Source organism: Pelodiscus sinensis, chromosome 13 (assembly GCF_052426305.1).
Source record: "Pelodiscus sinensis isolate ZL-2025 chromosome 13, ASM5242630v1, whole genome shotgun sequence".
NCBI classification, from domain to species: domain Eukaryota; kingdom Metazoa; phylum Chordata; order Testudines; family Trionychidae; genus Pelodiscus; species Pelodiscus sinensis.
In genome coordinates, this window is record NC_143064.1 from 1,202,857 (window position 1) to 1,229,369 (window position 26,513).

General features: G+C 63.1%; 2 protein-coding genes and 1 long non-coding RNA gene across 6 annotated transcripts in view; 2 read left to right on the forward strand and 1 right to left on the reverse strand.

Annotated features, from left to right (window-relative positions):
• On the reverse strand, positions 1 to 6,449 carry LOC149523629 (uncharacterized). Its single transcript, XR_016350600.1, has 3 exons — positions 6,311 to 6,449; positions 4,306 to 4,415; positions 1 to 1,006 (listed from the first exon to the last, which is right to left on the reverse strand). It is a non-coding gene; the product is annotated as an uncharacterized LOC149523629 (long non-coding RNA).
• On the forward strand, positions 5,867 to 11,786 carry LOC142825630 (uncharacterized). 2 transcript variants are annotated; one of them, XM_075917638.2, is made up of 8 exons: positions 5,867 to 6,767; positions 8,152 to 8,359; positions 8,478 to 8,588; positions 9,441 to 9,596; positions 9,799 to 9,899; positions 10,778 to 10,850; positions 11,070 to 11,159; positions 11,562 to 11,786. In XM_075917638.2, the coding sequence occupies exons 1-8, from the start codon at positions 5,907 to 5,909 to the stop codon at positions 11,648 to 11,650; spliced, it is 1,689 nt and encodes a 562-aa protein (XP_075773753.2). In that variant the 5' UTR covers positions 5,867 to 5,906; the 3' UTR covers positions 11,651 to 11,786. The 2 variants fall into 2 exon arrangements, with proteins under 2 accessions (XP_075773753.2, XP_089637903.1); XM_089781777.1 differs by lacking the exon at positions 8,478 to 8,588.
• Positions 11,622 to 26,513, forward strand: part of SLC7A3 (solute carrier family 7 member 3) — a 21,278-nt gene continuing 6,386 nt past the window's right edge. Inside the window, exons 1-4 of one of the 3 annotated variants that reach the window (XM_075917642.2) lie at positions 11,622 to 11,759; positions 23,076 to 23,460; positions 23,817 to 23,975; positions 26,333 to 26,513. In XM_075917642.2, coding sequence (XP_075773757.2) covers positions 23,091 to 23,460; positions 23,817 to 23,975; positions 26,333 to 26,513 — 710 coding nt within the window. In that variant the 5' untranslated portion in view covers positions 11,622 to 11,759; positions 23,076 to 23,090. Of the gene's footprint in view, positions 11,760 to 16,100; positions 16,645 to 17,885; positions 18,207 to 23,075; positions 23,461 to 23,816; positions 23,976 to 26,332 lie in introns of those variants that run through there. The other 2 variants (XM_075917641.2, XM_075917643.2) reach the window with 2 other exon arrangements.

Genomic DNA, 26,513 nt, shown 5'->3' on the forward strand with positions numbered 1-26,513 from the left:
ACTGTGAATACAATTTTTCTGTTCTTTATTCTGGAATTGGCCTGGAGTCAATGGAACCCCTAAGAATCTGAAGCATAAATGTCAGATGCTTACAAAAAAACCCGAGTGAGCCCGTAGCCCCGTAGAGAGATACAGATAGATATAGGTAGTATCCTGAGCTTTTGTTGGCAAAACCCATTTCCTCACACGAGCTTTTCCCCACAAAAGCTCGTGATACTATATACGTATGTCTTGCTATGGTGCTACAGGTCTACTCTTTGTTTAAAGTGACAGACACGCAGCTCCCCCTCTGAGATACTTACAGGGCACTTTCAGATTCCTTCCTTTTCTCAAACTTAGAATTAAGATGGCTGCAAAATGGTTAGCACGGGTGGGCAAAGGGGCCTCTGCGGGCCAATCAGGGCCTGGGGGCAGGGGAGTGCGAAGTCACCACTGCTCTAGCCCCGCCCTGTGAGGAGCACACAGCACTTAGAAGTGACATGCGCTCCTGGCAGGGCGGGAGAAGACCAGTGTTTTCCCAGGAATTGAAACTGGGGGAGGGTGTTCGAATTTACGGGGGTGTGTGTGTGTCAGGGCCAATGAGGTGAGACCGTGAGGGCGAAGGTGGGCTGTATGGCACCATAGTGAAAACCATTTTATTAGACTGAACTCATGTTTTAAAATCACACAAATTGAAGTTGGCTACTCAAGCCTTCCATGAAGCACTACGTCGACATCATGCTTGGTTTCTTGTTCTAATTTTGCACAGCTCTGTTGATGAACTTCTCGAATGCAATGCAGTCATCTTCGGTGCCATCTCGTGTGTCCGGTACGTCCATTCCTTCAGTGGATATGCTCATTAGTTCATTCACATGATCAGGCAGAAGGCGACTTCTTTCCGAACACAGAATTCTATTCAATGATAAAAAAGAACGCTCGGCTGTAGCTGTTGTGACTGGGAGTGGCAAGAGATGAATTCCTCCTTCTTTCATCCCAGGAAACACGGCACAAAGATCCGGTCGAGCCACTAGTGATGATAAAAAAGAAGTTAAAGTCAAATCTTCATTTATTCGTCGTATGATATTCTACTCTGTGTTTAAATTCTCTATTCTGTCCTGAGCACATGGCAGCCCCACTCAACTGTTGGTGTTTTATAGGACAGGCATCTGTAAAAGCTCCGTAGAGGTTGAGTAGAATCTAGAAGTCGCTGTTGCAGATTTTTAAGAATCAAGTCTGTGTACTTTTTCAGTTGTCTTAACACTTTTTATCCTCTTCACTTAAGGATTCAATATAAATGCCTTCATTAGTCAACTTCTGGACTGAAATCTTTGCTTCTTCCAATATTTTTTCAATGAATAGCTCTCTGATTGATCCAAATGTAGCTTCTATTGCTGGACAAAGATCTACTGCTGCTGTAGCAGATGACCCAAGTGGTTTCAACAGTAGATTTAAGAGAGAGATAATGGCAATAGTCTTCTCTGAACTTAGTAGCAAAAGTAATCCACCAGCCTCACTACTTAGATCCAGCCCATCTTGGTAGATACTTTCCAAAGCCAGTAATAACGGCTGGAGTAATTTTAAGACAACAGCCAAGGATCGCTCATGAGAAAGCCGCAGGTTTTCCCAGGTTGGACTAATTTGAACTTCAGTCCCAGTGTATCTTCTATATTTTCCAAGATAATCAGTCTTGTTGGACTCTTGCTGAAAAAAGAATATAATGAAGACATTACATTTATAGCTTTTGGAATGTCTTTTGAAGATTCTGCAGCTTGTACTAGTGCTAGTTGGAGTAGAAGGCCTCTGCAGTGTGTATAGGAGAGATTAAGGTTAGACTTTTCTCTGAACAAAGCTTGTACGCCACCATGTCTTCCAGAGGAGTTTGCAGCTCCATCAAATGAACAAGCAACCATCTGTTTGGGGTCCAGTTGACAAGCATTTAACTCTTCTTAGATGTGGGTTGTCACAGATGCAGCCGATAAGTTTTCTATAATTTGAACATCTAGAAATGCATCTACTGGCCTACCACTGACATCAAGATAACGTACACAATGACTTAATACTTGATGCCCATTTGCAGGGCTCGACGATCACGGCGAAAACCACTCGCCAGCCCCGCACTGCGCATGGGCGAGACCCGCACTGCGCATGCGTGAACCGTGGGTGAACAGGGCGACCGGCTGAAATCTACTCACCACGGGCGAGTTGTGATGGCGCGTTGGGGGTTCCCCGTCTCCTGCACCCTGAAATGGCACAAACAGACTGCACCAGCCAGTGGAATTGAGGGTGGTTTATTGCTCCTCCAGCATAGCGCAGCACAGATGTAATCTGGTTACAGGAACTGGGGCCAAGAGGCCTCAGTGCCCCCCTTGAGATAGGGGAGTCCCAGCCCCCTCCCCAGCTCCTTATTCCCTGCCTTCCAGCCAGGAACTAACTAACCCTCTTCCAGCCCTGCCCCCCAGCCAGGGCAGCATTCCACCTTCCTTTGTTCCTCTCCATGGGGGGTGTCTGGCCACTGGTTCAACAAGTCTGGCATTACCTCTGCCTAGTGAGGCTTTCCCTGCTGGGTCTTGCTCCAGACAGCAGGGGTCACCACAGCCCAGCAAGTACCCCCACTACGTCACACCAGTAGATCAGCGGATTTGTCAAGCCCTGCCCATTTGCATTGGTGCATTCATCAGCCACATATGCAAATTTTTGGAATGTGGTGAGAGAGTTCTTCACTTTTTCAACAGTTGAGTCTTTCCCTGTTGCACCGCATGCTTCTAGCCAGTCAGTTGAGTTTTGTGCAGAAAGATAGTGAGCATTTGCTGGGCTTGTTCGGAACCAGTGTTCAACTTCAGGATGAACAAGTGACAATGCATTTAACATTGGCCTCCAGTTTGTAGTGTGTGCTGGGCCGGACTAAGGGGTGGGCGAGCTGGGCAGCTGCCCGGGGTGTCAACCGATGTGGGGCACCTGATGGCAGCTGTAAGGGGCACGCGGCGTCCCTTATAGCTGCCATCAGGCACCACGTGTCAGGCTCCTGCAGCACTGGCCCCCCCATGCCCCCCGGCCAGCAGCTCCCTTCCCCCCATGGCCGCGGGGCCCTGCATAGCCAGGTGCTGCGCGCCAGCAGTGGTGGCTGGGCCGGGCTGGGCAGCGCATGCGCCGTGCACCCGGGGGCAGCGCTGCGCGCCCAGGCCCGGGACACCAAAATGGCTCAAGCCGGCCCTGAGTGTGTGGTATCTCCTGCATAAATAGAAAGTATGATGCCACAGCCATGTTTGTTCACAGCATTCTTAACAGCCTCATTAAGTACTTCTAAAATTGGCTTTGCAAGTGGGCTTCTTGGCTTTCTGCATGTTGATGCAGTCCAGAGCCCTGGTGTTTTGCTGTCTTTTCATGTAGTTTGTCAGCATTGGCTTTGCTGATCGGTCTGACAAACCAAGCTCCTCCACTTTTACCAGTTATAGCATTAGAAAGCTTTCCTCCTTCATAAACTGGTGCAAGAGGTGCACCAGTAGCCATCTTTTGTAACTTCAATAAATGGGAACACTTTGATCAACAACATTTCATCCCTCCCCCCGCATTCAAATGATTTGTAACCCAACCCCAGCCAAAATCTATCACGGAGGTAGATTAGGTGTGAGTGTAAATACAAGCTGGTCCTGAAGCCTTCCCCCCAGCCCAGCACTAGCTGTCAGGGAGAGCTCATTTGGACTTTGCTTACAAATCATCATTTGAAATGATTAGGTTGGCAACATCCCCAAACTGAACGCACCGACATTGTCATGAAAACAGCAGCTGTATAAGGAAGCTCGTCTATGTTCATGCTTTTCAAATCTATTCTACTTTTTCAGATACACACATACACTGTCTGTGCTTTTAAAGTGTGTGTTCATGTTGCAATTCCGATTCAAATTTCCAAACAATCACTAAATTGGCATGTTACTAATTCACAAAATGGGGGGGAGGTGTTGGGGAAATTTGCGGGGGTATACACCCCCATGGGGGGTGTAGGGAAATCCCTGCTTTGTGCACTCCCCAGCCCCCAGGCCCTGATTGGCCAGGGAGTGGGGGAAGTCTCCTCCCAGCCAGGGGCATGGACACCTAGGGCGAAGGTGCCCCAATCATGGTCTGGGGGTGGGGAACCCAGAAGTATCATGGCCCCATCCCTTCCACTCAAGGCCCTGCCCCTTCTGATGCAGCCCAGGGCCACTTCAGAAATTTTCTAAGTGACCCCCAGCAAAAAATCATTGCCCACCCCTGGGTTAGCCCCATTGCTCTACTGCCCAGTTGGGGCAGAGTGAATGAGAATTACCAGGCTCATTCTCCAGCTTTCCTTACCTCCCTGCTGCTTTTCATGCTGTCATCCACGACAGCCAGCTGGGACATGAGCTTGGGTTTGTTCCTGTCGATCAGATTCCTCTTTTTGCAGCAGAGAAGAGGCTGGTTTCCTGGATAGGGAGCCAGATCTGAGTGACGTGGGTTCTACCCCCTATCTGACCTCAGACCAGAGCCTCATGGACAGAAATTCAAACTCTGGCATCTAATGGGGTTTGTAAGGCACCTAACCTTCCCACTGGGGCTATGTCTACACCCCGGCTACGGCTACACTGGCGCGTTCTCACACAAAAACTCTTCCACAAGAGCGCGTCTACACTGCCACGTGCTTTTGCGCAAGAGCATCCATGCCAGTGTAGATGCTCTCTTGCACAAGAAAGCTCTGATGGCCACTTTAACCATAGGGCTTTCTTGCGCAAAAAATTCCTGTTGCCCGTCTACACTGGCCTCTTCTGGAAGAGCTCTTGCGCAAAAGGGCTTCTTCCTGAGCGGGAGTGTCAGAGTTCTTGCTCAAGAAGCCCTGATCTTATGCATTAGAAGGTCAGTTTACTTGCGCAAGAACACACGGCCAGTGTAGACAGGCAGCAAGTTTTTGCACACGAGCGGCCGCTTTTGCACGAGATCGCACCAGTGTAGACGCAGCCTACAAGTTTTGCCGGAAGAGGCAATGCAAATGAAATGTGGATTAGCATTCTCTCACACTTCATTTGCATGCTCTCTTCCCATCTGTTTTTGTGCAAGGGATTTTTGTGCAAAAACAAGCAGCGTGGACATTTCCTTTCTGTGCAGAAACCCCTTTTTGTGCAAGATCCGTATGCCTCAAACAAGGAAGTATACCGATCTTGTGCAAAAAGGCATGCGTGGCTGCTCAACAGGAGTTTCTTGTGCCAGAAGAGCCTGGCAATCAGAACTTTCTTGTCCGTGGAGTGCGGACATTCTCTTGTGCAAAAAGCACCTCACTTTTGCTTTTGCAATGTGCTTTTGAGATGTAGACGTGCTTTTGCGCAAGCAGATTTTGTGCAAGAACTCTTCTGCCAAAGACTTGTGGTGCAAAAACCCTGCAGTGTAGACAAAGCCGTAGGGTGTCTAAATATCTCTGAAAAACTGGCCTTTGCTCTGCATGGGTGGTGTCCCCTCTGCCAATGGGGATCAGGGCACAGCTCACTGAGGGGCTAGAGGAGACCTCGGTTACAGGTCGGAGGCGCTCAGATCCTAGGCTGCGGAGCAACCAAAGTACCATGGCGAGAGGGGAACGGCTAGACCTGCCCTCGGGTGTGACCCCCACTTTTCACCCTTCTCCCCAGATCTCCCCCGTTTCCGACTGTAGCCTGGGAGCCCAGGGCTCTATTGCTTCGGCAGCCCCGCGCCGCCGCGTTCAACTTCCAGAGACTCCGTCTCTCCGCAGCACCGAGCCCGCCCGCGCCAGGCCCCCTGGCAGTGCCCACTGGGCCCGGCCCACGCGTGACCGCCCTGCCCATCACCCAGCTCCCCGCGCCAATCAGCGCGCTGCGGGGGCTCTGATTGGTGGCCAGGCGCCCAATGGCCGTGGGGCGCGGCGTATGAAAGCGGGGCCGGCCAGGCGCCCACGCGGGGCCAGGCGCTGCATGGAGGAGCCGCAGTCCCCGCCCGGGAGCCCGGAGCCGGCCGGGCGGCCGCTGAGCCCGGCGCGGGGGGAGGCGCTGGAGCCCGGCCCGCGCCCCAAGCTGCCGGGGCTGTTCCCGGACCTGCTGCGCCACGTGAGCCTGGCGCTGGGCTGCGGCCCGCCCGAGAGCCCGCTCTTCCGCAGCTTCTTCGCCGAGGAGTGCCGGGCCATCGCCCGCCAGCTGCAGCCGCCCGGCCCCGAGCTCGCCGCCGAGCCGCTGCCCTGGGACGCCCCGGGCTCGCCGCCCCCCAGCCCGGGCCCGCCGCGGGAGGACGCGGGGCCCGGGCGCTGGGCCGGGCTGGCGCTCAACGCGCTCAACCTGACCGTGGAGCTGCAGGGCTCCGGCGCGTCCCTGCGGCAGCTCACCTTCGAGATCTCGGCAGCCGCTGCGCTCGGCTCCACCGTCACCCTGTCCGCGGGCCGGGCCGACGAGAGCGCCGTGTCCCTGGGCTCCGGCTCCTTCGCCACCTCCACGCCGCTGCCGGGGCCCGCCCGCTTCCACTTCGCGGCGGGCAGCCCCTTGGGAGAGCGCTTGGCGCAGAAGGCCCCGCAGCGCCCCGCCGCGGCGTCCCAGTGCGGGAGCCCGCCCGCGGAGCCCCGTGGCCCAGGCCCCTGCGCCCGCACGCCGGGCCCAGCTGCCGGCAGATCGCTGCTCCTGGCCGCCTCGGGACCGCGCAGAGCCGCTCAGCTGAGCGGCACCGTGGCCGGGCAGGGGAAAGCATCAAGGCTGCCTCGGGGGAGCTCCCGCCCCAGCCTGCAGAGAGCAGCGGCCCCTGGAGACCCGCAGCGGCGGTCCCATGCGGAGACCCAGCCTGCTGCCTCAGTACGTGCGGGGTACAGGGGCCTGGGCCTTCCGGCTGGGCGGGCTGTTCCTGGCAAAGAAGGGACCAGAGGGGAGTTGAGTTGCCGGTGGGGGGAGCGGGGATGTAACGGTTTAAACCCTAAGTGATGGGCATGACCCTAGCGCCTCCAGCCCTGCTCCTGGGGAGCCAGCTGCTGCCCCCACTGCCGTCTATCAGGCCTGGCCGTGTCCGAGGCTGCAGGGCAGCTCCCCTGGGGTGGGCCCAGTAGGACAGAGCGGCTGCCCCCACGCTATGAAGCTGTGCTGCAGAGCTGGCCGTGTAGCCGCTAACCCTTTCAGCTGCAGGTTAGTTGTGGCTCCGGCTGCGCTATTGCAGCCCTGCTGTCTCCACAGCAAAAGCGGCACTGACGTGGGTGTGAAGGGATGGGATGGATGGCCGGCCTGCAGCAATTGTGACTGTGCTGCTTAGGCCGGCCTGGCCTGGCCTGGCTTTGAACTGCAGGGCATTGTGCTGGAGCGAGGCGTTGGCGAGAGAGCCTGAGGCTGGCAAAGCTGGGTGGATGCCAAGACTGGGGCTCTGGGCCTCTCAAGCTGGCCTTGCTGAGGGGAGCCTGGGCAGTGGCTTGCGGTCGATGGGATTAGTTGGCAGCACCACTCTGCAGAGCCACAGCAGGGGGCGCTCCAGGAGCCGGCTGGAGCTGGGACTGAGCCGTGCCGGCTCCGGGAGGCGCCCGCGCTGTGACGCTGCGTTTTAAATGTAAGAGCCACCGTGCCCTTGTTACATGTCAAATGCAGAGGCGCAGCGTCCCGGACCAGCGCGAGCAGGGACTGCTTGTTCCTGGCTTGCACGGAGTCCAGCAGGCCCTGTGCCAGCCCTGGCTGCTGTGAACAGGGGCCGGGTGGGGGCAGCAGCCCCTGTCTGTGGTGGGGACTCAGCTCCCTGCTGGGACCCCCGCAGATGGAGGCGGCAAGGGGGGAGGGAGCAGGCAGCACCACGGAGACGGTGCTGTGGGGAACCAGCTTTTAAGCTGACTCCTTCCGGCACCGCCTCCTGTTCCCCTCCCGTTGAGGTAGCAAGGAGGAGAGCCAGTAGCTGATATTCCCGGTGACTGCTCGCTAGCATCCCCACCTGGGACTGGCCAGCACCAGGTTCTGGGTGCCTGTCTGGAGATCTGGCTTATTGCTGCCCCGACGCTGAGATGGCTCCAGAAACGCCGTTCCAGAAGTCTCCTCCTGTGGGGACCCACTGACTCCAGGCTGCAGAGCGTTTGGGGGCAGATGAGGCCACAGAAGGGTCCCCTGGGGCTGGACAGGCTCTGAATGGTAACAGGAAGGAGCAGGAGAGTCCTGGTCTTCCTCCCTCCTGGCCACAGGGGCCTAACCTCGACTCCTCATCCGGCTGCAGCTCCCTGCCACTGGCACCGCGAAGCCGAGTGCTACAAAGCCACCTTGCGTTGGGAAATGCCCCTCAGCCCTCCGGCCGCCTGCCAAGCTCCCAGGACTCAACAGCAGCTGCCTCTCGCTCCCGGGACTGCGAGTTTCTCCAGGTTCAGGGATGCTCAGCATGAGCAAAGGGGCTGGAGTGCCTGGCATCAAGCCCCCAGCTCACCCAGGTGAGCAGACTCCACAGAAGGGGGCCCAGGGAGTGGCCAGGGAAGGCCAGCTGCTGTCTGTGGCGCTGCCCTGGCTGGACTCAGGCTGCGAAATCCTTGTTCTGCTCTCTCCTCCCAGGGACTGGGCTCAGACTCCTGAAGCCCAGACCCAGCAGCCTGCAGCCAGTGAGCGCTCTTTCCACCGGGCAGCCCGGAGGCAGATCCAGCCCCCTGGCCAAAGAGACGGAAAGTAACTACCTGGGACCTGCTGCACGGGGAGCGCGGTTGTGCTTCAGGCAGGGAGCAGAGTTGTGGGGGTGGAGGGGCCTCTGTGCTCAGCTGGAGAGCAGCCTGGGCTGGGAGCGGGAGGTGCCTGCTCTTGGCCTTCACAGCTCTCCTGACCCCTTGCTTCAGCCCGGGGGTGCTCTGAGCTGCCTGCGGCCTGGCCTGTTGAGGCCTCCCGCCCCTGCCGCGGAGCAGGTAGGCTGTGATTGCTCCGCTGGGCTGGAGGTTGGGAGTAAGGATGCAAAGGACTAGTCAACTACCCCATAAACATTTGCTTATCGGGTACTATTTTGACTAGTCGATATCCCCCTTTGCTGCCTCTGAGAGAGGCAGCAAGGGGGGGAAGGGGTACTTGGGGGCTGCCACTGTGAAGCCCCCAGGCAGCATTTCAAAGGGGCAGCCACTGCGGATCAGCTGTGCGGCAGCTGCCCCTTGAAAATACAGCCTGTGCGCCTTCCAAAGGGGCAGCCGTGGAGCCCGGCACCAGCTGGGGACTCCCAGCAGATGCAGGGCTCCCTGTAGCTATGGAACCGTGCTCCACGGTCGCTGCCCCTTTAAAACTCTACCTGTGCAGCGACCGTGGCGCCCGGGGTCAGTGTACCATGGAGCTTGGGGTCAGTGGGGGACTAAGCAGACACCCGCCTGCAGCCTGGAGTCGGGAGGGGGAACGCGGAACTGCCTGTGCACTAGTCAGTTAACCGCATTGCTTAATTGGGAGAGGAGCTGGGCAAAGCACTGAGGCTGCACCCGCTTGCCTGTCTGACCGTGCTGCTCTGGGCAGTCTCCTCCGGGCTAATGCTCTGCACCTTCTCGGCAGGCGGCGTCACACCCAGCTGCCACAAGCTGCCTGTTCGGAGGACTTCTGCCGCCGCCATGCCTGCCATGGCTCCCCACTCCCGTCTGAGGCCACCCGGCAGGGCAGCAGCCTCCTCCCGAAGGCTCCCTTCCCCCAAGCGAGCTCGCCTAGGCAAAGGTGGGTCTGGGTGGGGAGGGGCTCAGGGCCAGGTCAGGCCGTGTGGGTAGGTGCTGTTGGGCTCCTGCTTTCCCAGCAGGTGCAGCTTCTTGCCAGCAGAGGGAGCAGCGTCCCCAGCCACTGCTGTGCCAGACTCGAGATGAGCCCAGCGCCCGCGAGCCGGGGCCCTGGCCCGTACTGCACTGTCTGAATCTCTTGGCAGGTGGCGCGGCCCAGCCTCCGACGACTGGGAGTGCCCCAGCGCCGGGCACGTCCTGCCATGCCTGTGCCCTGGGGAGCGGCGATGCAGCACCCTCCACACAGGTACCGAGCAGCTGTCTCCTGGCATGGCTCAGCACGGCGCTCGAGTCGGGTGGGGCTACTCGGTGGGGCGGGGATGGGCCCTGGCATGCTGAGCGCGCTCAGCTCCTGGCCTGCAGGCGGGGCGGCTCCCAAAGCGGTGCCGGGAGGAGAGGCCAGGCGGGGCCGGGGAGCTTAGGACTCTTCTCCCCTTGAATTCCCGCGCTTGGTGGCTGGGAGCCCGGGCCCCACAATGGCAGAATCCCCCGTCTGACTAGCAGGGCTCCGTGTTCTGGCTAACGGCCGCAGCCACCTGGGTGGAGGCTCGACTCCTGCCGCTCTGCACGCCGCCAGGCAGCTGGGAGCGCCGTGAGCCTTGCCCCTGCTGAGAGCCCCGGAGCTGCACACTCCCCCTGCCGGGGAGGGCCTGCAGGCCGGAGATCTGCTCCCTCTGCAGCCCTGACCCCCCTCGAGGGAGACCTGGTGGCCGCCGGGCACAGCCATGCCCAGGGCTGGGTGCAGGCCATAGAGCGCTGCCGCAAGGGGGAGCGAGCAGCCCTGGCCAAGCGCAGGGTGGTCAGTTGACACGGCTCTGCCCACAGGTGTGGCCCTGTTCCCATGCAGTGATGGGTATGAGCCAGGCAGGCTTCTCTTTCCAGCTGCAGGGCCATGGGGGGTGTCTGGTGACAGGCCATGTGCTCTAGTGTGCAACGCTCCTGCTTCCTGAGCAGACTCTGCCACTGGCCACGGGCCAGCCACAGGTTGTCTCGGGGCCGGGGCTGGTCCCCCCTGCGTAGGGCTGTGCCCCGGAGCCCTGCAGCATCCAGGTGCACGGGGCCGGAGGAGCAGGTGGGCTTGTGGCTCGCCGGCTTCCATGGCTGCTGCTGATCAGCGTCTCTCAGCTTCCAGACGCGCTGCTCTCCCGGGAGCTGCAGAGTGTGCGGAGCGAGCTGCAGCGAGTGAAGAGCGAGCTTGGTATGTGGGGCAGACCCGCCGCGCCCTTCCCTGGTGCTGCCGTTCCGTGCCTAGGCGGGAGCTGGCGCTGCCGTTGGAGCACAGCCCTTGGCGGGGTGGGCTGCCCCCTCCAGTTCCTGGGAGCCCCCGCCACCATGCTGAGCCCTCATGCCCCTGCCCCCTGCGCGGCTCTGCCGGCGTCCCTGCCCCCCAGCTGCTGACCCCTGCGCTGCTCCCCAGCTGCCCGCGATGCCCAGTGTGAAGCCTATCGAAGGACGATCTCCTCCCAGCAGCAGAGGATCTGCTCCCTGGAGGCTCAGCTCCGGGCAGGTAGGGGATCCCCTCCTGATGCTCGGCAAGCCCCTGGAAATCCCTGTCCCCCTTCCCAAAGCCCCTTGTGAGCCCAGTGCACAGGGCGAGCGCTGCCTGGGGTCCCCCATGGGCGAGCCAGAGACGATGTCCCGCCCACAGCGCCTGGCTGAGCGGCTCGCCCCGCCCTTGCCCTGCCCCGCACACGCGGCCCCAGCTCGGAGCGTTTTCTTGAACTGGCCTCCTCTGGGTGGGCCAGACTGTGCTGGGGCCTCTGCACACCCCCCCCCCCCCCGGCCTGTGCAGGCTCGGCCAGGTGTTTGCATGCTACCGAGCAGCTGGCTGGTCCCTGCCCCCACCCCGCGGGGGGCCAGGGACTTGCTGTCAATGCCCCTTTTCCCATCATGCCCTTGTTGCCCCCAGGCTCTCGCTCGGAGGGAGGGGGTGCGACTCAGCCCGGTGCCGAAGGGGAGTCGTGGCCAGGCGTGGAGGACCCTGCCTGCCTACAATAGCCTGCCCAGTAGGGACACGGCTCCGGGGCCCAAACGAGAGCCCAGTGCCTGGAGCAAGCGGCGACAGCTCCACTGTCCCCAGGGAAACTGAATTGTGTGTTTTAAAAAGGTAAATAAAGTTCTCTCCCATCCTGGGGCGGTGTGTGGCGTCCCGGGGCGCTGGGTGGCGTCCCGGGGCGGTGGGCGGCGCCCCCTCTGGCGTCCCGGGGCGGTGGGCGGCGCCCCCTCTGGCGTCCCGGGGCGGTGGGCGGCGCCCCCTCTGGCGTCCCGGGGCGGTGGGCGGCGCCCCCTCCCCCCGGGGCGGGGGCGGCGCCCCGGGGCGGTGGGCGGCGCCCCGGGGCGGTGGGCGGCGCCCCGGGGCGGTGGGCGGCGCCCCGGGGCGGTGGGCGGCGCCCCCTCTGGCGCCCCGGGGCGGTGGGCGGCGCCCCCTCTGGCGCCCCGGGGCGGTGGGCGGCGCCCCCTCTGGCGTGCCTGGGTGGCGTGTAGTGTGGCTGCCAGGGACTAGCCCAGTGCCTGGCACAGGAGGAGGGGTGCTGGGCCCTTTGGCCTGTGATACATGGGTCCCATAGTGTGCCAGCCTCCCCTGGGTGCAGCTTCCCTCCAGCCCGTAGTGGGGGGCTGAGGCATGCGGGGCTGGTATCCAGGGGTCCTTGGGATGCCGCTCTGCCGTGGCCCTCACTGGCATCTGTCAAGGAGCAGGGAGTGAGGACAGGCTGGCTCCCCCAATGCCAGCTACATCAGCTCCCAGGATTCCTCCCCAGTTCCTCCTCTGCCCTCAGTCTTGGTGCCTGCCTGTCCCACCCTGGTGCTGACCCCTCTCTCCCAGCCCCTCCTGCCCCCCTTAGCGGCTTGGGCCATTTCCTCGGGCATGGGGTCACTACAGCGTATTCCACGTCCCCTGGTGTGGGGGTGGGTGAAGCGCCTGTCCCCGCAGGTTCCAGCCCTGGGAGCCGCTGGCCGCCAGGAGAAATCTGAGTCTGCTCGGGCTGTTTGGGGGAGGGGGCAGGTGCCTGGCATTCCCCTGAGTCCCAGGCAGCCAGGAGCTGGGGGGAACTCCCTGCGTGGGGCGTGCCTAGGCCTCCTGGGAGAGGATGGCTAATCCTTCGCCGGGGGCAGGCAGAGCCAGCATGTCTCATGCAGCCGTGGCCTGGGGGGTAGGCTCTGCTGCAGGCTGGGGAGTGGAGCTGCTGCCTTTGTGTGCAGGTGCTACCTTCCTTCTGGGCCTGGCTTGCAGCAGGGCTCTTGCTGCCACATGTGCCCAGCCCTGGCTGCCAGGCTGGGTGCCAAGGGAGCAGGGGGTGGTGCTGCCTGGCCGGGAAGTGCCCTGTGGGATGGGAACACTTGTCACTTGCCCCGGCTGTGGGGCCTGGCTGGACTCCCCCTGCCTAGACCAGAGGCGAGTCCCGGAGCCGACCAGTTATGCTGAGCCTGGCCCGTTGACAGGCAGGGGCTGGGCTCTGCGAGGGTTGCCCGGCTGCCTCTGACCCGCGGTGCCCGCCTCCAGCGCTCCCTGCCCAGGTGAGACCCGGGGGAGCCTGCAGGCCTGCTTCCTGGGGCCACTTCATCCAGCTGGGCCCGATGCAGGATCCATGGCTGGAGGCGGAGGCAGGCCCAGGTCTTGGTGGCCCTGCTGGTGCGGGACAGGCCAGCTCCTGCCAAACGCCTCTCCGGCCCCCTGGGCCAGGGCTGCACTGAGCTGCTCCCCTCCCCCTGGCCCCGGATTCCTCTCCCGCCAGGAGTGGCATGGCCCGAGGGCTGCTCCTGTGCCCCAGCAATGGGGGGGCTCCCAGCCCCCCCGCAGGCACTCACACACGTGCAGGGAGCAGCAGAGAGGGGGCTGGGGGGGGGGGGAGCTGTAGTTGGACTTTTCTTTCTGTGCCCAAGGCCGGCTTCCTTCCTGCCGAGCAGCAGGGGGGTTCCAGCGTCTGCGTGTCCGTCGCTGCCCGTGCAGGAGGAAGTGGCTGTTCCCGTAACCTGCCTCCCGCTGCTCCCGGGCGCACACGCCTGCTGCGTGGGAAGGCGCCTGCCCGTCAGGGAGGGGCACTTCTGCTTCCCTGTGACTCAGCGCTACCCAGGGCAGAGCGGGGACTCGCAGCGGGTTTCCCGGTGTCTGCTTCCTGGAGCTGGCTCCGGTGGGCGGGGGAGCAGCTGAGCCCTGGCCAAAGGGCGGGCGGGGGCTGGCTGGGGAGCCTGTGATCTGTGGGCACACGCTGCTCAAGCAGCCGGCGAGGGGTAGCAGTGCCCGGACCCCCACAGCCTGCGTGTCTGCCAGGCCAGGTCCTTGCACTGCCGGTTCTCCCAGCCCTGGGGTCCAGCTGTGCTCACACTTCACAGGCCTGCCCCGGGTGGGGGGCAGAGGGGAGGGGCCTGCCTGAGCCCTGGCCAAGGGTGGGCCTGTACCCTCAGTTCTGCTGTCCGGTGGGGGGAGGGGCTGCCTGAGCCTTGCAGGCCAAAGTCTTGGGCCCTCCGCTTTGGTTTCAGCCCCAAGCCCCAACAAGCTAACACCAGCCCTGACACTGTGGGGGACTGCTGGGAGGGGATTGCAAGGGGGCTCTGGCCCATGGTTGCCCCCCTGTGACACGGGCCCGATTCCCTTAGCTGGGAGGGGGGCTGGGGCAGCCTCCCCAATGGAGTCGAGGTCCAGTGTGCAAGCGGCTGTGCGGTGAGTCCCTGCCGGAGCGGGGCTGGCCCGGCCCATGGGACATCCCAGGCCTGGGTGCTGGCTCTGAGCGACCTGCCTTGTCCAGCCCAGGCCCTGCTCAACAGGGCTCCTGGCAGCTGCTCTAAGCAGGGACAGCGACTGAACAGCTGCCAGGAGTACCAGGACATGATGCAGCCAGGGCCCAGCTTGCATCAGGCATGGCCCACAGCATGCTGGGAAATGTAGTTCCCACTTAGCCCGTGGCTCATGGCTCTTGTTTCAAAGGTGGCAGAGAGCCGGTTCTCCCCTGCAAGTGCTGCTAGCCTCTGGCGCTTGCTGCCAAGGGACGTAGCGAAGGGCCGAACCAAGAACTAGGCGTGTTCGTGGGCTGCCCCCGGGCTCTGCGTGGCCCTCGCCCCTGCCTGCCAGAAGCTGGGCTTGGCCAGCAGGGCTGGCTCACGCGATCGCAGCCCTGTGCAGCTCCCTCCCTGCGGGCCTCAGGCCCTGGTGGACAGGACCCTGGGCTGGCTGTGCTGGAGATGTGCAGTGCTGGTGCTCTGGCTGCTCCAGTGCCCGGCAAGCCCCCGGGCTTATGGCCATGCCACACTCCAGGGGAGGGGAGCCCGGAGCAGTTCTGTGGGGGCTGGGCTGAGGGTGGGGGCAGTGGGGCAAAGGGGACTCCCTCTGCTAGGAGGAACTGGAGAGGAGAGAAGCAGCAATGCCCCAGCTATGACTCTGGGCCAAGTCTGAAGACCCAGGACCAGTGCTTGGCACCCAACCCAGGGCTGCAACAGCTGGTCAAATATCCAGGCCCCCCTGTGCTTCAGCTCTGGGCTCCTCCCCTCAGCCCCTGTGTAGTGAACAGGCCTATCATGTCCCCAGGGCTCCCGGGAGCCTGGTGCTGAGTGTGTGGGGAGGGTGGGCAAAATGATAGTTGTCATGGCCCTGAAAAGTCCCCTTGGGGCCAGCAAGCCCCGATCAGACAGCTGCCTCCTGCCAGGGCCCTGCTGCTGCATCACAGGACAGAACTAGAGTTCAGGCCAGAGCTGGTTGAGCAGCCAGAGGCTGGGCTGGTGTCTGCAGGGGGGGTGAAAAGTGCTGGGGCCTCTGGATGCAGGCAGCTCCCTGACCCCCTGGCCTGGCTGTAAAACCCCGAGCGTTACTGGGCTCGGTCTCCCCTCTGGCCGGTGCGTCGGGGGCGGGAGTGAAACCCTCCGTTCACACGACTGCAGGGAGATGCAAACGGAGCCCTGGCTTTCCGGCATAGCCAGCCTTCCCCTGTAGCCCTTGGAGGGGGGGGGGGGATGGCAAACCCCAGGCTTCAGCACATCCCAGAAAGGGCAGGAAGCGGTGGCTGGCTCCCCAAGGGGTGATCCATTGGTAGCAGGGCCCTGCTCCCACGGCACCGCCAGGCACTGATTGCTGCAGTTTTTGGCAGGGCTTTCCAGGGGCACAATCCCCCTTTGGAGGTGGAGAGGCCAATGGTCTAGCCCTGCTGGTGCTGCTGTGGAGGGGTTGCAAAGGCCTCTACAGGGCTAATCAAATCTCAAGCAAACCCCAGGCAAGTTCTGGTCCGGAAGCTGCTCAGGCAGGTGCGTGAGAAGGGAGGACTGGCCGGCACCTACCCTGTCGTCCTGCAGCAGCTGGGGCTTTCCCCATGGCTGGAAGGGGGCTCGGGGATTTCCTTATGCCCCCCTCCCCCCCCCGTCATTCCTTATGTCATTTTCCAACTAGATCTTGTTGCTTCACATGTTTTTCTAGTTGGAAAACGTCCCCCAGCAGCTGAATGGAAATGGAACATTCATGCCCCTTTTCAAAGCACTGAGCTGGGCAGCTGGGATCCGGAAGAGAAGCGGGAATGAAGACTCGCATCCTCTGGCTGCCAGGCCTGGCCCAGGCCGCCCCGCCTGACCTAGCGCTTTCGGATTCTCAAATGGCTCAGGCCATGGTGGCGGGTGCTGGAAGTGTGGGGCCGAATCTCCTTGCGGAGTGGAAACGCCCCCTTCCTTGGCAGACCCCTCTTCTACTGCGGCACCTCGAGGGCAGGGGCTGCCCCACAGCACCCCGGCTGCAGCAGCTGCTGCTTGCCCCAGAGCTCCCCAGCTCTCCAGGCTGGAAGGGGCCCGCCGAGTGAAATGCCCAGCAGCAAGCAGGCCGCAGCCCCGCACCCCGAGCCTCAGCTGGGCCTCGGCCTGGGAGACCTTCCTGCCGCCGGCCGGCACCGGGGCAGCCGCACGGCATCTCCCCGGGCCCGCCCCACGGGGCTGCCCCCCGCGGGGGGCGGGGCCATTGAGCCATTAGCCGCTTCCCGCGCGGCTCCCATTCATTAGCTGCGGAGCGGCCGGCGCGCGTGGTGAGCGGGGCGGGGCGGCGCGCGGGTTGCATCAGCCGGGGCGAGCTGCGGGGTCCGGGCTGGGAGCCAAGCGGGGCTCGATCCCGGCCCGGGCCAGAGGCGCCTTCGCGGGGAAACTTCCTGCGCGGGGCGCCTGGGGCCGGCCGCGCACGTGCGGGGACCGGCTCCCCGGGGCGCGCGGGGCGGGGGCCTGACCTAGCCCGGCCGTGACAGCCCCGCTGGCCCGTCCCCGCGCCCTGCGCTGCGGGCGCCCCGCGGTGCTCGGGGCCGCGTCTCAGTGTTCGCGTTTTGGAAAAGAGAATGAAAATGTCTCCGTGCATTGGGGGGGCTGCCCCGGGCAGGGGGTGACTCCCCCGGGGAGAGGGGGGGCTGCCCCGGGCAGGGGGTGACTCCCCCGGGGAGAGGGGGGGCTGCCCCGGGCAGGGGGTGACTCCCCCGGGGAGAGGGGGGGCTGCCCCGGGGAGAGGGGGGGGCTGCCCTGGGGGGGTGACTCCAGGCCTCCCGCAGCGCATCGGCTTGGGGCCGGGTGAGAGGCACCTCTGCATGCTGGAGTGGACACACCTGGGGCAGATCCAGCTTTGTCTGCCCCTGTGCTCCCCAGCCAGAGCATATGGATTGCGGGGGTGCAGCTCCCCTGCCCGTCCTGAAGGTGCTTGGGGCTGGGGTAGTCCCGGGGGGGAAGGGAAGCATGCCCCCCAGCCAGCTCCTTCCGCCTGCCTGGAGATTCTCTCTCCTGTAGGGTTTTATGCAAAGCTTCCAGGCACATCCTGTTTTCCTGGCACAACCAAACCCCGGCCTTGCCGTGCGTGAGGATAGGCAGAAGCTGTGTACCAGATCTGGTGGCCCTAGCTCTCACCAGTTAGGAGGCTTCAGGGGGTAGCCAAGTTAGCCTGTACAGGGTAGACTTAAAAACAGCCCGTAGTCTGGGAGCACTTGAGAGCCCAGTGTGTCTCAGCCAGCGGTGCGAGTGCCCTTAGGGTGCTCGAGAGAAATCTGGGGGGCACGTCAACACAACTAACATTTGAAGAAACCTGAATTTTTGTTTTACGTTTTACAGCGCTTTATTATTTTTGTACTTTTTACACCCAAAAACTTCATTTCCTGCCTGTCTATGATGAAGTTGTTTAAACAAGTGTGTTGCACTGGTAGAAGAACAATTGTGTCTGAAAACTGTAGGGACTGGGAGGACTTATCCTTTTTTTTTTTTTTTTTTTTTTTTTTTTTTGAAAAAGGGGTACTTGATTAAAAAAAAAAGTTGAGAAATACCGTTATAGACGAGCAAACACGTCGATGAGATCACGAGCTTCCATGGGCACAGCCCACTTCTTCAGATGACTGGAGTTTTGATGGGTCATCTGAGGAAGCGGGCTGTGCCACGAAAGCTCATGACGGCTTGGTAGTCTGTAAAGTGCCACCCGACTGTCATTTAGAAAGTGTTCTTTAACAGGCAGGCAGAGGCACCAACTCTAACGTGTAGTCAGTGGGAGAGACACGAGAGCAGCAATCGTTCTGTGCCAGCGGGCGGTGACACCTGGGAATTTGCTGTCTGATTTTGGAAGCAGGTAGTTTTTAAGTGCGGTGAAACTTGGGGTTGCAAGACAAGTCCGACTCCTGGAAGGGCCACAGCAGCCCTGAGAGGCCGAGACGGGCCGTAGCTTATCCCTCGCCACAGAAAAAGACACGGCTGTGCTCCAACTCCCTGCTAGCTTCGTCTGCGCCTGCCTTCCTTGCTGTTACCCGGGTCACGCGCACTGAGGCACAGGAGCATCGCAAAGCGAACGGGCACTGGGCTGGGGAGCTCTGCTGGCTGATTTGTGCGACTTACGCCTGTTGTACCAGGGAGAAGCCAGCCGAGCGTGAAGCTGAGGGATGGTACAAGTTTGAGAGGAGGCCTTATGGGTGCCTGTTGCAGGTGGGACAAAGGTGAAACAGCTGGGTGTGAGCAAAGAAGGGTCCCCCTCCTCTCTCTCCCCCGGTCTCGTTCCCTCGGTGCCCAGGCAGCCTGGCCGTTGGCAGCCTGTCCACCCGCGAACGGCTCTGGAGTGCGTCACTGGCTCCCAGACGCCTGCTGCAGGGAGTGCTTGCGGTGGCAGCTGTCACCTCGGCAGGGCTGTCAGCGACAGCCGGCACCCCGGGCAGTCGTGGGGGTCAAGCACACGCTGGAAAGGTCCGGAGGGGAGCACCGCGTTCCCTTGGGCAGCTCTGGCACTCCTGGGAGAGCCCTGCGTGGCCAGCGGCTGGCCGAGCGTGGCCCTGGCTCTGTGGCCGTGCTGTGGAGGTCTTCGGAGGAGACCGTCTCGTCTGGGTGCTGGGGTTGGAGGGTGAGGTGCCCTTGAAGCAGCGGGAGGAGCAAACTGCACCCCCACCCCCAGGAAACTGCTGATTTTCTGTAGCCTGGGGATGAGCCTTTGAAGGATCACCTGGAATAGGCAGACACGGAAATGCCGCACAGAGCGCCTCAGGCTGGGCCCCAGCCCTCCCCAAGGCTGCCCCTGGGAATTGCCACGCGCCCCACAGGTGTGTCAATAGCAGCTTTAGCAGCCCCTGTGCTAAGCCTGTTCACACTGAACCCTTTCAGGCCCCAGCCTGAGTGATTTAACTCTGGCTTCCATTCCTGCTGGGCTTTTCCTGAGCTGAGGCTTATCTGGAGGCTCCTTGTGGCTGGCACGGTCAGCAGGAGCACCACTCCCCCCGCCCCCCGCAGTCTTGCCTTCCAGAGCCCGAAGATGGTGGCTCAGCGCTGCTGTGCAGCACATAACCCAAGGCCCCTCCCTGGGAGTAGCAGCTTGCACTCAGATTTAGCACCTGGCTGGGTACTGCAGATGCTCTGCCGGCTGCTCTCCTACGAGTGCCGGCTCCTGAGGTCTGGGCGGTGTTTCTCCACTGCCTAGCCCCCGGGCGCGGGACCTTGGCAGGCAGCTGCGGGCCCGGAGGGCTGATAGCGCTTTGAAGCCCAGCGGTCTCCATGCAGACGCATGCGGCTCAGCTCGGGCGGGCGGGCGAGGCGGTGCGTGCTGGGGCATGGGAGTGGTGCTAGCGGAAGGTTGCGTCCCTTGCACGGCTGGATCTGCCTGCTCTCCTTGCACGTGTGTCTCAAGCTTCCTGTTCTGACTCGCTCTGGCTCCCTGGCAGCTTAGCCTTCCTCTTGCCACCTCGTTTCAGCACCGCCTGCGGGGCTGTCGCCTTCCTCCCCCGAGCAGGTTCTGCCCAGGCCTGTGCAGTGTCTGGCAGATCTGTGTCGTGCTGACTGCGGCTGGGCCGCGCGTGGGAGCAGCCTCCCTGCCCTCGGGTGGCGAGTGGCGGAGGGCTTTGGGTCAGCGTCCAGACGGCAGCTAGGCTGCTGAAAAGCGAGACGCCCAGAGGCTCACAAAAGCCTGCAGAGCGGCTGGTTGGATTCCAGCAGGGCTCGGGGGCCGGCCTGGGGGGCCAGCAGGGTCGCGCGCTGACGCCGCTTCTCTGTCCCGTCCCATCTCCGCCTGAGGCTTCAGTTTCTGGTCTCCGGGAGCCTGGCTTGCTGCCCGGCGCCTCCAGGTGCCTCCAGGGGCTCGGTGGCCAGGGGAGCTGCAGCCATCACTCCGACCTGCCTTGGCTCCTGCGTGGGGGCCTGGCGTGCCCAGGCCGTTACTGATGGCCCCTCTGGGGTTCTTTGGGATGAGTGTGAACCTCCTGCTTCAGGGCTCCAGTCTGTCTGTGTTGGGGACCAGGTTCTAGTGCGTGCCCCCACAGCGGGATTTCTCCCCCGCCTGTGGCTGGGAACGGCTGGAGGGGACCAGACTGAGCACCGCTCTGTTTGTGTTCACGTTTCACGGGCCAAGCCGAAGCAGGTGGTCCCTGGCTGGCCCTGTGAGCAGCACATGGATGTGCAGCAAGGGGTAGAGGTGGCATTTCTAGCCCCTGCCGGGAGGGGGAGGGAGCATCGCTAGCCCCTGCTTGGGAGGGTGATCAGCTTTTAAAGCGTAGAAAGGCCTCGTGGCTCGCCGGCTGCAGCGGCTCATCGCTCGTATAGCAATCAAATCGCCATTGGGCAGAGGCCAGACACAGACAGTTCAGCTCAAAGAGCTGCTGCGGCCGGAATTTGATCTGATGAAGTATCTGGTTGCAGCGGAAATAATTATGTCATTATAATTCTGGTGGCCACTGTGAGCAGCTGCTGGAATTTCTCGTCAGCAGGACCAGCTCTGGCCCTTTGCACACACGGGGGAGCCTGCGTGCCCGCATAGGCCGGTGATACCTCCTAGCAGCAAGCAACACCAGGCACAGGGCAGGACAGATCTCTCCTACGCCTGGAGCTGTGCGCGGAGGGACTGGTCTGAGCTGCCTTTGGGGCTAGTGCCAGAGGAGGCTGAGAAGGCTAGGACTAGAACAGAGTTTTAAAAAGAGCTAGATAATTTCCTGGAGGTTAGGTCCATAAAAGGCTATTAGCCAGGGGATAAAATGGTGTCCCTGGTCTCTGTCTGTCAGAGGCTGGAGAGGGATGGCAGGAGACAAATCGCTTGATCATTGTCTTCGGTCCACCCTCTCTGGGGCACCTGGTGCTGGCCACTGTCGGCAGACAGGATACTGGGCTAGATGGACCTTTGGTCTGACCCAGTACGGCCGCTCTGATGTTCTTATGAGCTCCGGGTCTCAAGCTGGTGTTACTATGCTGGGATATGGTTTGGAAAGGCACATCCCTGAGAGCCTCACTGGCCTGGCTTGTCCTGCTGTAGCTAAGCCTGTCTCCGAATCCAGCGTAGTCCCTGGCTTTGACTCTCACTCCTCAGTGAGTGTTTGCCTGGGGCTGCGACTTGGCAGGTAAGAAAGAGCTCGTGTTCCCACACGCTGCAGATTAGTTGGGCCAGTTCGTGAATTGTGCTGGGGAAAAATCTTTCTTGAAACTTTGTTGGAGGCAGAGTTTCCCCTCTGAACCCAGTGGGGCGCCGCTGGCTTGAGTTTGTGGGAAAACACATTTGTACGGCCGCAGTGTTGGCATTTGAAAACTGCCCTGCAGTGTTGAATTTCAGGTGGCTAGTGACGGTTCTGGTGTCTCCAAAAGAAAATGAAACGTGAATTTGCTAATAAGACTAGCGGCCCTGGCCGAAGAGAGGCCATGCCAGGCTCAGGCGTGCCCTGCTCCACGCGTCACGATGCCAGAAATGCCACCAAGGCCATAGAGGTGTGTTCAGAGTCCCCTCGCCCTGCTGGGTTCTGCCCTAGGACAGCGATCTCCTGGGGCAGGGATTGCAGCAGCGCTGAGAGGCTGTGGGCTTACGGATGAACAGCCCTGGGGATGGGCGTGTTCTGATTCGGGCCCAATATAAGGCAACGCGACATTTCCAGACCTGCGCCAGACACCGAGGGGCCTTTTCCTGTCCCCGGTGCCTGCTGGGAATCTCACGGCCCTGCACGTGATCGGGCGCCGGAGGCTGGTGTGGGGCCAGGTGCCGTGCGAGACGGGCTGAGGGTCTGGCCCGGCACTGTGGAGACGAGCACAGTGTAAATGCCAAGAGGAAAGTTGCGTCCTGCTAGTGGATCCACCTAACTCGCCCGATGGTGGGTGCGGATGGCAGTGGGGATGCTCAGACGAAGCAGCGGCTCTGCAATTTCATGTGCAGCAGGCTGCTCGGCTCCCTTTTAAATTGCAGAGCTGCGGTGGGTTTGGTCCTGGGCCCTGCGTGAGCCAGGCTGCCTGCCCAGCTGGGGCAGCCTGTGCCCGCGGCGAGCCTGGGCCCACAGCAGGCAGAGGCTACTTTGCGGCAGCCTCCCCTGGTCCGCCTCCCCACGCTACTGCCTCTAATAGAGGGGGCAGGGAGGTGGCACGGCAGAGCCCCCCCGCCCCTAATTCAGAGGCGGCAAGGGGGGTGCGAGCGGCTGAGAAGATGAACCGACAGGCCCAGGTGTCTCGGTTAGTCGACTGGTCACTTCTCGTGTGTGTTCTGTTTGTGCCGCCTCCGCCAGACGCGCCCGGCTGGCCCCACGAGACGGTTGCGACAGTCGGGCTGGCCCAGGGGGAGGCTCCAGGCTGCCAAGCGGCGTGGGAGCGCTGGCCAGACAGCTCACCGGGCAGAGCCCTGCCTTGGGGTGACGAGGGGCAGGCCCCGTTCTGCTTGCCTGGGGACTCCCAGGTTCAAAACCAGCGATTGCTGGCTTGTCCTGGGCTCGTGTCTCCCCCCACAGACATGCAAAGAAGCACAAGTTAGCCTGGGCAGCCACGCATGTCAATGGGGGTGGTACCGTAGAAGAGGGCGGGTGCCCATCTGTGTGCTGGACCAGTTGGCTCCCTGAGCTAGTGGGTCAGCTGACAGGCCTTGGTGCAGCCTGGGATGCCTTGAACTTCCAGCCCGCCTGCCCTTTGGGTTTGCCCGAGCTCTGCGGCAGGGCCTGCCGGTCCCAGGCTCCCGAGACTCTGCCGCCCCGCCCGGCCGGGCTAATGGAGCCGCATTCTCTTCCAGGGCTCGGAGCAGAGAATGTTTGCGAGAGCCATGTCCAGCTTTGGCAAGAAGCTGCTCCGCCGGCGCACGGTGGACCTCAGCGTGGAGGACTCCCGGCTGGCCCGCTGCCTCTCCACGCTGGACCTTATCGCCTTGGGGGTTGGCAGCACGCTGGGGGCAGGCGTCTACGTGCTGGCCGGGGAGGTAGCCAAGGAGAAGGCCGGCCCCTCCATTGTCATCTGTTTCCTGGTTGCTGCCCTCTCGTCTGTGCTGGCTGGGCTTTGCTACGCGGAGTTCGGGGCCCGGGTTCCCAAAACCGGCTCTGCCTATCTCTACAGCTACGTCACCGTGGGAGAGATGTGGGCCTTCACCACGGGCTGGAACCTGATCCTGTCCTACGTGATCGGTACGTGGGCTGAGCCACGCTGCCTGGCGCGAGGAGGGACTCGGAGTGGGCGGGTGCCGGCTGCCCTGTGACCTCCCTGCGTGTGCTGATGGCAGCGAGGCCTGGCCAGGCTCTCCGGGGGCTCAGGCCGTGTGCGCGGGGGCTCTGCTTATCGGACATCTGGAGCCCTGGGATCGCCCGCCAGGCCTCCCAAGTTCTGGCCTTCAGGCCGGCAATGCCATGGTGACGCTGCTTGGGGGCTCTGAGAGGCAGGTGCCCCCAGCTCGCTGTGCGGGGCGCTCCCCAGCTCTGCCCTGCACTGGGGCAAGGGGGGCAGAGGCTTCTGGGTAACATGCCGCTCTGCTGCTGGTTCCTAGGGACCGCGAGCGTCGCCCGAGCCTGGAGCTCCTCCTTTGACAACATCATTGGCAACCACATCTCGGTCTTCTTCCAAAACACCACCTCCATGTACGTGCCGGGGGTGCTCGCGGAGTACCCCGACTTCTTCGCGCTGCTCCTGGTCCTGCTGCTCACAGGTGAGAGGTGCCGCAGCTCTGGGCAGGAAAGTCTGGGGGAGGAGGGGGGCTGGTGCTGGCCCCAGGGAGCGTTGGGGGGCATTGCTCCGGGGGGAGGACGGGGGCTGGTGCTGGCCCCAGGGAGCGTTGGGGGGCATTGCTCCGGGGGGAGGAGGGGGGCTGGTGCTGGCCCTAGGGAGTGTTGGGGGGCATTGCTCTGGGGGGAGGAGGGGGGCTGGTGCTGGCCCTAGGGAGTGTTGGGGGGCATTGCTCCGGGGGGAGGAGGGGGGCTGGTGCTGGCCCTAGGGAGTGTTGGGGGGCATTGCTCCGGGGGGAGGAGGGGGGCTGGTGCTGGCCCCAGGGAGTGTTGGGGGGCATTGCTCCGGGGGGAGGAGGGGGGCTGGTGCTGGCCCTAGGGAGTGTTGGGGGGCATTGCTCCGGGGGGAGGACGGGGGCTGGTGCTGGCCCCAGGGAGCGTTGGGGGGCATTGCTCCGGGGGGAGGAGGGGGGCTGGTGCTGGCCCCAGGGAGCGTTGGGGGGCATTGCTCCGGGGGGAGGAGGGGGGCTGGTGCTGGCCCCAGGGAGCGTTGGGGGGCATTGCTCCGGGGGGAGGAGGGGGGCTGGTGCTGGCCCCAGGGAGCGTTGGGGGGCATTGCTCCGGGGGGAGGAGGGGGGCTGGTGCTGGCCCCAGGGAGCGTTGGGGGGCATTGCTCCGGGGGGAGGAGGGGGGCTGGTGCTGGCCCCAGGGAGCGTTGGGGGGCATTGCTCCGGGGGGAGGAGGGGGGCTGGTGCTGGCCCCAGGGAGCGTTGGGGGGCATTGCTCCGGGGGGAGGAGGGGGGCTGGTGCTGGCCCCAGGGAGCGTTGGGGGGCATTGCTCCGGGGGGAGGACAGGGGCTGGTGCTGGCCCCAGGGAGCGTTGGGGGGCATTGCTCCGGGGGGAGGAGGGGGGCTGGTGCTGGCCCTAAGGAGCGTTGGGGGGCCATTGCTCCGGGGGGAGGAGGGGGGCTGGTGCTGGCCCTAGGGAGTGTTGGGGGGCCATTGCTCCAGTGGGGGGTGGCTGGCCCCAGGGAGTCTTGGAGGGGGCATTGCTCGGGGGGGGGGTGGCTGGCCCAGGGAGCCTTGGGGGGCATTGCTCGGGGGGGTGGCTGCCCCAGGGAGCTTTGGGGGGCATTGCTCGGGGGGGGGGGGTGGCTGGCCCCAGGGAGCCTTGGGGGGCATTGCTCGGGGGGGGGTGGCTGGCCCAGGGAGCCTTGGGGGGGGCATTGCTCGGGGGGGTGGCTGTCCCAGGGAGCCTTGGGGGGCATTGCTCGGGGCGGGGTGGCTGGCCCCAGGGAGCCTTGGGGGGCATTGCTCGGGGGGGGTGGCTGCCCCAGGGAGCTTTGGGGGGCATTGCTCGGGGGGGGGTGGCTGCCCCAGGGAGCCTTGGGGGGCATTGCTCGGGGGGGGGGGTGGCTGGCCCAGGGAGCCTTGGGGGGGCATTGCTCCAGTGCGGGGTGGCTGGCCCCAGGGAGCCTTGGGGGGCATTGCTCGGGGGGGGGGTGGCTGGCCCCAGGGAGCCTTGGGGGGCATTGCTCGGGGGGGGGGGGGGGTGGCTGGCCCAGGGAGCCTTGGGGGGCATTGCTCGGGGGGGGTGGCTGGCCCCAGGGAGCCTTGGGGGGCATTGCTCGGGGCGGGGTGGCTGCCCCAGGGAGCTTTGGGGGGCATTGCTCAGGGGGGGGTGGCTGGCCCAGGGAGCCTTGGGGGGCATTGCTCGGGGGGGGGGGGTGGCTGGCCCAGGGAGCCTTGGGGGCCATTGCTCCAGTGCGGGGTGGCTGGCCCCAGGGAGCCTTGGGGGGCATTGCTCCAGTGCGGGGTGGCTGGCCCCAGGGAGCCTTGGGGGCCATTGCTCCAGTGCGGGGTGGCTGGCCCCAGGGAGCCTTGGGGGGCATTGCTCGGGGGGGGGTGGCTGCCCCAGGGAGCCTTGGGGGGCATTGCTCGGGGCGGGTGGCTGGCCCAGGGAGCCTTGGGGGGCATTGCTCGGGGGGGGGGGTGGCTGCCCCAGGGAGCCTTGGGGGGCATTGCTCGGGGGGGGTGGCTGGCCCTAGGGAGCCTTGGGGGGCATTGCTCGGGGGGGTGGCTGGCCCAGGGAGCCTTGGGGGGCCATTGCTCCAGTGCGGGGTGGCTGGCCCCAGGGAGCCTTGGGGGGCATTGCTCGGGGGGGGTGGCTGGCTGGCCCAGGGAGCCTTGGGGGGCATTGCTCGGGGGGCGGGTGGCTGCCCCAGGGAGCTTTGGGGGGCATTGCTCGGGGGGGGTGGCTGGCCCAGGGAGCCTTGGGGGGCATTGCTCGGGGGGGTGGCTGGCTGGCCCTGCCCCCATCCTCTTTTGTGCTCCCTCCCAGGGTTGCTGGCGTTTGGCGTGAGCGAATCTGCATTAGTGAATAAAATCTTCACGGTGGTGAACCTGCTGGTGCTCGGCTTTGTCATCGTGTCTGGCTTTGCGAAGGGCAGCATCAGGAACTGGCAGCTGAGTGCAGAGGACTATTTCAACCACTCGGCCACGGCCTCCAGCCAGGATATTAG